The 10511-nt window shown below is 53.2% G+C and overlaps 1 protein-coding gene across 1 annotated transcript; it reads right to left on the reverse strand.

Moving 5' to 3' along the window:
- Positions 1–119: 119 nt before the first annotated feature.
- Positions 120–2918, reverse strand: Myog (myogenin). Its single transcript, XM_028876488.2, has 3 exons — positions 2284–2918; positions 1566–1647; positions 120–991 (listed from the first exon to the last, which is right to left on the reverse strand). The coding sequence occupies exons 1-3, from the start codon at positions 2827–2829 to the stop codon at positions 870–872; spliced, it is 750 nt and encodes a 249-aa protein (XP_028732321.2). The 5' UTR covers positions 2830–2918; the 3' UTR covers positions 120–869.
- Between the last annotated feature and the right edge of the window lie 7593 nt (positions 2919–10511).

The following is a 10511-nucleotide window of genomic DNA, read 5'->3' on the forward strand; positions in this document are numbered from 1 at the left end:
TTCAGCTCCATTCACATGAATCCACCCTAGTCATCCCCCCTCCACACCTTGGGTATATGGACCCCCAGGAGAAGGGACAGTGTTGACAGTGTCCCCCTTATACATCATTGCAGACACTCTTCTAGCAACCAGTCTTTATTCGTTTTTTAAAAAAGGAAATCCAAATAAGTTAGCAAAAGGATTACAAAAAAAAGAAATTGGCAAAACCACACAATGCTTAGTTAACAAAAGAAGTCACCCCAAGAGCCCCGCCCCCTACCCTGCCTGTCTCTGGCAACATCAGCGCAGGAGACCTTGGTCAGATGGTAGCTTTACAAACAACACACAAAACAACACAACAATACACAAACCACAGGAAGGTTCCCAATCTCCACTGCAAAAGCTTGGCCCCCAGGGACTTTGGAACAGGGTGGTTCCTCGCCCTTCTCTCTCAACTCAGGGCAGGCCCAGCCCAGCCACTGGCATCAGGAGTAGATCGGAACAGATGTGCATGCTTGTCCAGATCAGGGACCTGTCTCTGTCTCTCATTTGGGGGGGTGGAATTAGAGGCATATTATGATTAAAATAAAAAAGCTCCTGAGTTTGCCCCATTGGGGGACATCCACAAGGGGGTTCTCTGGACCCCATCTTTCTTTCCTTGGAAGGGGATGCTCTCTGCTCTAAGGAGTCAGTTAAATGAGGACATCCATTCCCTCGCTGGGCTGGGTGTTAGCCTTACATGAATGGGGAGTAGGTAATCTGGGCTGTGGCAGTCTGGGGCTCTTTTCCTAGCACCAGGACAGCCTCACTTAAAAGGCCCCTGCAGCAGAAGTGGTGGCCTTTGTCACCAACTTGGGGGCTCACACGGACACCCAGCCTGGCAGACAATCTCAGTTGGGCATAGTTTCGTCTGGGAAGGCAACAGACATATCCTCCACTGTGATGCTGTCCACGATGGAGGTGAGCGAGTGCAGGTTGTGGGCATCCGTAGGGTCAGCTGCAAGCAGATGATCTGTAAGGAGAAGAGGGGAATGTTTCCTGGGCAAGGGGGATGGGACCCTTGAGATGACACAGGTTTTCCAGGACAGATAGGTGAGCAAGAGTCAGGAGTTCCCCCCAGCCACTAGCACTCCCCATGCTGTGTGTGTGTGTGTGTGTGTGTGTGTGTGTGTGTGTGTGTGTGTGTGTGTATCTGTGTGCTGCCTCTCCGAACTCCTCTCATGCAGTTAGATTTTTGGAGGGTGAAGGTGAAGCCAGGATAGTGTATCCCAGGGAACTGGGCCCAGTTTGGCCGCACTGACTCAGCAATTCCCAGAGACCCCTGGGGCAGGGACAGGCCCTTCTCCCTGAGGTCAGCCACCAGACACCAGCTGGGAAGCTGCTGAAAGCTGTGACGACTCCTTAGCTGGTCAAGGCTACCGGGAGGCAAAGGGCTTCCAGCCCACCATTGGGGGCCCTCAGGTCAGCAGGCTCTTGAGAAAGCCACGGGAAGGTGACTGGAGCATGGAATAAGGTAAGGGAACAGCCCAGCCTAGTGAGGGACTGAGCGATCTGAGCCATGGCTACCAGGGTCAGGATTCACTTACCTCCTGGGTTGGGACCGAACTCCAGTGCACTGCCCCACTCTGGACTGCAGGAGGCGCTGTGGGAGTTGCATTCACTGGGCACCTGCAAGACCAGGCCAAGATCCAAGGTCAAGTCCACTACCATCCTCAGGTATGCCATCTCTTTGCCTGGGTTACAGGGTGGGTCACCCACTCTAGAAGGTCCGCCACAGACACCCACCCTACTTTCTAGGTCTTTCCTGGCTTCTAGGATGGGAATTTTGCCTTCACTTTGGGGATAAGGGTGATAAGCCGGAGAACTTTGTTATGGTGACCTCTGAGCAGGCCTGGGGGGGGGTGGGGGGGGGATTCTAATGTATTTTGTCAGCTCAGTCATGGAGGTTGTGGGTTTGGGGCAAAGCAGGTTTCTTTGGCCACTGGGTCTGGCCTTTTGATGCTGACTCAAGCATGGCAATCGGCCCTCATCTTCATGGCTCACCCAAGCCCTTACTGCAGGCTTGTTTCTGGGCCCCTTCTGCTCCCTAGTGCCAGTCCACCTCACCCCACCTGTATTTACCATCCACTGCCTTTGTCTCGTCTGGGAACAGTATGAGCACAGGAGGCCTCTGGGCAGCCTGGCTGAGGGGGTCCCAGGATTCCCCAGGGCCCCGCTTTACACCTGTTCCAGCTCCGGTGGCCCGAGGCTGAGCAGGCGCCTCCCTCTGGCCCTGGCCCTGGCCCTGGTGCACTAGCCACTTACCACCGGCTGGGGCCCGCCCCCGCCTCGGTAGCGGAGATCTCGCTCCTCCTGGTTGAGGGAGCTGAGCAGGGCCTGGAGGCGCTCGATGTACTGGATGGCACTGCGCAGGATCTCCACCTTGGGCAGCCGCTGGTTGGGGTTCAGAAGGGTGCTCCTTTTCAGGGCCTCGAAGGCCTCGTTCACCTTCTTGAGTCTGCGCTTCTCTCTCAGTGTGGCCGCTCTCCGCCGGTCCACAGACACGGACTTCCGCTTACACACCTTACACGCCCACGGCAGGCACTGGCCTGGACAGTGCTCAGGGGTTCCCAGTCCCTTCTCTTCCAGGGGCCCTCGGGCTTCCGGGCTCAAGCTGAGCTCGGTCCGCTCATAGCCTGGGGGCTCGAAGCCCTGGAGGTGGACAGGCAGGTAGTTTTCCCCATCGTAGAAGTGGGGCTCCTGGTAGAAGTAGGGGGACGTCTCATACAGCTCCATCGGGTCGGAAAAGACTTGTTCCTGCCACTGGCCCCCAAGCTCCCGCAGCCCCTCACGCCAACTGCTGGGTGCCATTTAAACCCTCCCTGCTGGCATGGACCCAGAGATAAATATAGCCAACGCCACAGAAACCTGAGCCCACCTCTAAGCTGTTGCTGCACATCAAGACGTTTACAGTGGATTACATGTGATTCCCCTCCCCTCTCCTGTGCCCCTACCCCACCCTGCCAGCCTGCCCCTGGCCCAGGCAGCTCCCGTGCACGGGTCGGGAGGCCGTCGGCTGTAATTTGATTAGTTTTCATTTCTCCACAGCCCCTGTGGGGCAGGGAAGGTGGGGGTGGATGCATTCCCCCCCCCCCTCTCATCTGCTCCTTTCAATTACTCCTACCCGGGCCGCCTGCCTGCTCTTCTCCATGGTCCAAGGCAGCTGGTGGACAGGGGCAGGAGGACCCAAGAACGGGGTGGCTTTGGGCTAGAAGGGGCCTTCCGAGTCCATCTAGCCTTCTCTCCGCGGCTTGGCAGCACCGTAAACCATACAGCACCCGTCCCATGAGACCCCTGAAGACCTGCCACCACAGCAGGGCCACTCCAGATTTGGGGCCATGTGTGTGTGAATCCCTAGAGTCCATGGAGGCAAAAGACAGAAACGCAGGAGGGCAGATGGATTCAACTTCTGGGTTTCCACAGCCGTTTTGACCTTATGTGTTCTCTTGGGCATAGATTGAAGCACGAGAGCTTCTTAAGTAAGGGGGATTCTTAAGTAATAGGGGCCAGGGGAAGTCAGTGTTGAGTGAGGATTAGAACTCACAGCCTCCTCACTGCTGTGTCCCCCCCCCCCCCCCCCCCAGCTATTCAGCCTTCCGTCTCCCTCCTTGGTCACTCTTGATCATCTCTCCGTACTTTGCTCTCAGTGATGTCTCCTGCCCTGTTTTGACACTAGAAGCATTTTGACTCCTTTCTGTAGATGGGGTGGTAAGGAGAAGAGTCCTTCATGTTGTCTGTGTCCCTCCTGAGCCACCAGGCTAAGTTCTCCTGTCCCTTCCTGCTCACATCATCACCTTGTATGTACCGTACACTCTAGAATAACGGGGGGGGGGGGGCTTTCCATTTGGTCCTCGGCTGCCTCAGTCAGTGGTTACCTCAAGGCGTTGGTGGTCAGGTAGGACAGCTCTAAGAGCAGGCTGCGGGCCACCGGCCACCTTCTTTCACCTCACCTCTGATTCCTGAATCCCCTTCCTGTGGAGGTCACATGACGCCTATTCTACTGACCCATAGCTGAAGGAATCCAAAAACTCTTACCCATGGGTCAGGATTTTCCCCAGGACGCTGCATACTACGTGTGAACCATCCTGCTCTCCCATGTCCAGGGGCGGAGGAGATGGATGCATTGTGACTAGCAGTCGGGACAATAGGGGGGGGAAATAGAGTTGTGTGTGGTGGGGAGCTCAGGAAGGACTCACTTCACAGTGGAGGTGATTGCTGAGGGGGGTTTGAAGGACCAGCTTTCTCTCCTCCCTTAAGCCACAGGGAAGAGCCAAGAAAATGCCGCTGTCCTTTGAGGGAGAGAACAGGTGGGAAGGAGACAAGATGGACAATGAAAGAGCCCCCAGCACACTGGGACACAGAGAGGCCTTAACTCAGTTCTTGACTTCGCTCATGGGATACTAAGCGCAGTACAGTATGTGGGTTCTAAACCTGGCCAAACAGTAATCTCCGCATTCAGCACGCTCCCCACCCCCTCAGAAAGAAGAAACAAACAAAAGTTTACCTTGCTTCAATTTATACTCGAGTCCTGTAAGCCCTGAGAAAAAAGGGGGCGGGTGGGTGCCATAGCTGCCTTAGAAATCTAAAATTGATATCTTTTTGTCCTTGTGGGACCCAGTCAGACTTACCCCTAAGCAATCTGTCTTCTTCCTTTGAGAGCAGAAAGGACTTGTTCTTAGATGGCTTGCAGGACCCTGGTGAGCCTGGCCCCTCAGCAGAGAATGCTCCAGGACCAAGCTGTTAATGCCACAGCCAATGGGATGGGTGGGCATGGTGGCATACACCTTTAATTCCATAGTTGGAGAGGCCAAGGCAGGAGGACTGCCAGTTCTAGGCTTGTCTGGGCTAGTTGGGGGACTCTGTCTCAGTCACTGAAGCTAAACGTCTGGGGAGGGCTGGGGGGGGATGACAAGTGCTGGATCGGTCTTGGGGAACCAGCAGAATGAGGACATGACATGGCGAGAAGATGGATCAGCTGGGTGGGTTGATCAGTTTGTATGGATCTCAGGGTTCTGGTGAGGGGGTGTGGCTGAAAACAAGTCTGTAAGTATCAGAGGACCAACTGGGCATGGACGGACTTGGAAAGTGAGACAAGGAAACCATATTACCCACAACTCCCCTTGACAGTAAGTCAGGAGTGAGACGGTAAAGGTCTGGACCGTTGACTTGGGCAGGAGGGTGGGTTTGACTGGGAAAGCCTGTATGTTTCAAGCTGGCGTGTGTGTGTGTGTGTGTGTGTGTGTGTGTGTGTGTGTGTGTGTCCAGCACATGGAAGCACCCAGTGAATAGAAGACTTACTCCGTTCTCATCACGTCTCTGCTTCTGTGCCCTCACTTGCTTAACCTCATGCTCCTCCATCAGGTGTCTGCTGTAACCGCCTGGACCACAGGATCCGGACTGGAGGAGGGACGTCCCCCTCCCAATTCTTTCAATCAGGAAACTCTGTGCTGGGCACTGGGTGGCACGAGCAGGATGTCATCTACTTGCCACCCTGTGCTCACAGTTGAGTGGTAATTGTGTACCCGCACTCTCCAAGATAGAAAGTGCTGGGGGACAGAAGAGAAGGCAAGATAAGGCACAGGCGTAAGCCAGAGGAGAAATGGATTCGCTTTCTCCTTTCTCTGTTCAACCTGCTCTGTGTTGGTCCCTGAGTGGGGAGGAGGGCTGTGACCAGACACAGCTCTGGCCTGCGGGAAGCAAGCACCGGATGCGAATGTGAGGGCGGGGCTGGGAGCTGTGTGTCTGAGTCCCTGTGAATCCTTGGCTGTAGACATCTTTGTGTATTGTGAGTGAGATGGACTGGAGAGTTTGCCGGGCCCCACCGTGGGGCAAAGATGCTCTTGGGACTGAGGTGGTGTAGTCACTCAGGTTTCTCCGAGCTCTCAGAATCCCAATGCAGACGGTAGGGGTGCTGGCCCTTTGGACACCTTATTCTCTCATCAACCCGCGAGACACGCGTAGCCCTTGGCCTTCCTTCCCCGCACACCCCAGCACCCCACAAGCTGCCCTCTGATGGACGGGAACACATTGGTGCCAGGCACAGAGCAGCCTTTGTGTCCGCCATCAGTGGTGATCCATCAGCTGGGACCTGACAGCAGGACATCCAGCCTTAATCCCCACCCCTGCTGCGTGGGCATGTGGGGGGCCCTGCCCCTGATGGAGCCTCCCCAGGCAGTCATGCTTTCTCCAGGGGAAGCCCCGATCTCCTGCAGAGGCTTCAGACCCAGGCTGGTGGCCTCCCACCCTGGCCATCTCAACTTGACTTTGTCCATTTGCATGCTGGCCTGAACTCATTTGCATGGTAGCATCGGGTTTCAGAAATCCCCTTCACCTGCTCCCGGTTCCTTCCCCTTCTGCTGCATACCGTAGTCTGGCCTCCAACCCTTTCTAGTCCTTATAGATGAGCTGACCTGGGCTGCCAGGTTGCTTGACTAGAATCAAGGCAAGTGTCTCATTCTGGAGTCTCATGTGCTTGGGAACAGAGGCTCAAGAAGGTATAGAGAGGGGAGCCCCTGGCCTCTCCAAACAGGCTGCATCTTTCGCTTTCCGAGGCAAGGTCTCTGAGAATTATTTGTAGGAACTAAGTGGGGGATTGGGCCTTGGTAATATGTATTTGTTTCAGTAAGTATTCATAAATACACTGTGCAAAGCCACACTATTTAATTGAGGCAGTAGCTTTTTTAATGGGGTGTAAACAGATCACAGGATCATAGACCATCGAAGTTACAAGGCAGTTGGGGATCCATCTTCCTTCTACACAGGAGGAAACAGAGGCCCAGAAAAGGGACTTGTTCAAGATTGCTGAGCACTCGCGTTAGGTTTCAAGGGTGTATCTTCTTGGAAGGTCTGATCTTAGACCTTGGGGCTGAACTTCTCTCCCTCTGTGAGGTCGCAAGTGAGAAAGGGTCCAGCAGGTGGGTAGACAAACTCTCGGGGAGTGTGAGGCCACATGCCTGTGGACCTCGGGAAGTTCAGGGAGATCTTCGGGGGAGCTGTTATGGAGAGAGGAACAGAGGAGACAGGACAAGTATGAGAAGAGACACTGGGGCCTTGGGGTGAGAGGTTTAGAGGTACAGGAGATCAGAGATGAGCTGGGATGGGGAGAGGCGCTGGCCTTTGGACCACATGTCAGGCAACCACGGGGAAATCCTATCCCGGCCTGGAATCTGGAGCTCAGAGCCAGGATCAGCCTTTAAGAATCTTTGGCTTTGGGGTGGGGAAAGGGGTAAACCTGGAGGCGGGAGAGAGAGCTGGGGTCAAGAAGAGGGGGTTGTTGGAGACAAAGCGGAGAGCTGGTGACCAAAATAACTGGAGCAGGGCTCAGCAGAGCACATGGCCATGTGAACTCAGGGCCTGGCTCCTGTAGGACCTTTGAAAATAAGGGTGAGGATTGTGAGTATGCCACAGCCCATCATAGTGGCCCTTTACCCCCTGGTTGGGGCGGAAGCTGTCAGGAACCTAAGGGAAGTAGATGGATAAGGAGGATATGAGGCGGGGTGGGCGCTGTATCCCCCACTCTGGTCCTCAGTTTGCTCACCTGTAAACCCAGATGCTGTGCCCAGTGGTCCAAAAAATGGCCTTCCCCTCAACTCCACATGTTGGCCTGGAGGAAGTGCCAATAGGTGTAAGGTAAATCACTTTGGTAAAGTGATTTGTGCTGTTTGTACTTGTGGAGAGCAGACTCTGCGAGTGAGGAACCTCTTCCCTCCATCTCCAATTCCGTGCTGATTTCATGTGTCCTACCAAACTTCCTGTCTTAGGGCAAGCTGGCCACCTGGGTCTGAAACAGGGAGCAAGGTGCACAGCAAACAGCTAAGGGTATTAAAAACATTGTGCCCTCGAGAGTAACTAAAGGTAAACCACTTCCAGTGGAGGGTGCTGTTCTTTATCCCATGGTATAAAAATGCCTGCAGTGGGAATGGAGGCCAGAAACATCCATGGGGAGAATGTCCTGCTTTGCCTAGAGATCTCACTCAGGAACTTCAGAACGACTCTTCCTCCGGGGCTTCCCCAGCCACTTCTGGGGGGGGGGGGTCCTGTGAGTGCCCAGTCTGATGCGGTCCCCTGTGGGTTGCTTGTCCCCTGTTCTTCCACTTCTGTTTGCTGCATACCTGATAAACTCTTTCCTTCAAACCCGAAAGTGTGGTCGCGTAGACCATTCTCTGTATGGAGCATGGACTTGGGGCAGGAAGACATTGTTTTTGTGGTTGCTGTCGACTGGTCGGTCTTGCGGTGCTGGGCACAGGAGGCAAGGCCTTGGCATACACACTGGGCAAGCGCTCCACCACTCCTAGCTGGAGGAGCGCTCTGTAGGTTGGTTCAAGCAGGTCTTGCCCCAAGGGGTGAACCACTTGGATCAGACAGACATTTTTCTTTAGGGTATGTTGGTCCCAAATTTACTTTTGCTCCTATGCTCAGCCTCACTAGAACTGTGGGGGGTGTGCTCTTCACACTCACCTTTGGTCAGCCTCTTTGTCTGTCCCCTTCTCTCCTGGCCACGCTCTACATGGCTTCAGAAGCCCTAGCATGCCGCCCCACCCCCTTCCACTCCCAAACTGCTTCTATTTCTGCCTCTTTGACAAGTTGTGACATATTTGGGAGCAGCTGCTGCCTGGGTGGAGATGTCTTTGCTTTCTCTTGGCTCTGTCCTCCGCCCCATCCCTCTGCCGACAGCAACCCCTTCCCAGAACGCATCTTACATTATCTTCTTGGCAACCCAGACACTGGCTTTCTCTAGATTTCTCCAGGACTGCCTGGGGCTCCAGGGCGATCCAAGGGAGTCTTCTGGTACAGAAAGTCGATGGGAGTAGAATCCCTGTCAACCCCGGAGTTGTGTGGTTTGCGGCAAATATCCTCCACACTGAGCTTCACCCTTCTCTCTTTAAGATGGAGGTGATGACTAATGCCTTCCCTGCTAATCTGTCACTGTGGAATAAGGGAATTCCTCCATTACTCGTGTCTGCTCTGAGGGTGCCTTTCTCTGCTGGCCTTTCTTCTGACCTAATGAATGTGCCGGAATCCCTTCCATCATAAAGGTCCCTCACCTGTGGCTCTGACTCTAGCCTTCCCTTCCTCCCCATGTTTCTGGAAAGAGGAATTAACATTTCCTCACCTCCCAGGCACCGGTCTGTTCGTTGGTTTCCACCTCCACTGGGTCACAAAGACCGTTCTCCCCAAGCCGAGCAGAGACCCTCAGCAGATGGCAGCTTGGTCTGCATCCCACCGGATTGCTCCGTGGCATCTGGTGGGATGGACCATGTCATTCCTGAACGGCCTCCTTCTGCCGATCTAAGCCTCCATCTTTGGGCTTCCTCATCTTATCTCCTGCGTTCCTCTTCCTGCCTCATCTGTTCTCCTCCTGCTCTTCCTTGAGTCACTTTTCCGGAGGACTACTCTATTCCTCTTCTTTTCTGCTGTGTTCCTTGGCAACCTTATTCTCTTACCTAGGCTTCAGTGACCATGCGAACACATGCCTTGTGACCGTGAGCTGCTCTTAACAGTGATGGACCATCACTTCCTTGAGTCCCAGATCACGGATACATGGTTTTGGTGGAGGGCTCCGCTTAGCTGCCTTACAGGCTCCATTCCAGTATTAATTTTACTGCTGACTGATGCCACCATTCACCAATAATTTCTCATCATTTTTTTAATCCACCCACATTCAGTAAGTTTCAATTTTGTAATTTCTTGATTCACATAGGACCAGAAATCAGTTTCCACTAACCAAAATGAGAAATCTCACTGGAAACATGAACATTTGGCAGAGATCACAGCAGAGATATGCCTTAGTGTAAAGTAAAGGCTATTCCGTATCTGTCTTTAAAAAACATTTAGAAGCAAGCGTAGGTGTAGCTCTGTGATTAAGCACTAGCATGCATAAGGCCCTGGGTTTGACACCTAACACACACAAGAGTTACAAAAATAAGCCTCAAAGACACCAACTTGATGTAACTGTCTGAAAAATAATGCTCAGTACTCCTCAAAGGATTACAATAAAATCTAACAATCAGATGTGTGAAGTTCTCAGTGATCGTCCTTCTCTTGACACCAGCAGACAACAGGGGCTGGAGACAAGGCTCTGTAGTTAAGGGCACTTTCTGCTCCAGCAGAGGACTCAGGATTGGCTCTCAGCACCCACACAGCAGCTCACAACTGTCTGTAACTCCAGCTCCAGGGTATCCAACACCCTTGTCTGGTCTCTGTGGATAATGCATGGCTATGTGTGGTGCACATACAGATAAGCCAGTAACACACACACACACACACACACACACACACACACACCTAAAAATAAAACAAAACAAAATAAAAAGTAGTAGACAACAAAGAAGCAAGGGAAAAATGTGACCCCCTAGAAGAAAAATCAGTTCATTCAAACACACTCAGAAATGTCAGGGGCGGTAGATTAGCACTCAGGCCCCTTAAAATAGCTGCTATAAATACTCTCTATATACTCAAGGGTTTAAAAACAGGAGCACAATGAACAGACAGTT

Source organism: Peromyscus leucopus, chromosome 15 (assembly GCF_004664715.2).
Source record: "Peromyscus leucopus breed LL Stock chromosome 15, UCI_PerLeu_2.1, whole genome shotgun sequence".
In the NCBI taxonomy this organism is placed as follows: domain Eukaryota; kingdom Metazoa; phylum Chordata; class Mammalia; order Rodentia; family Cricetidae; genus Peromyscus; species Peromyscus leucopus.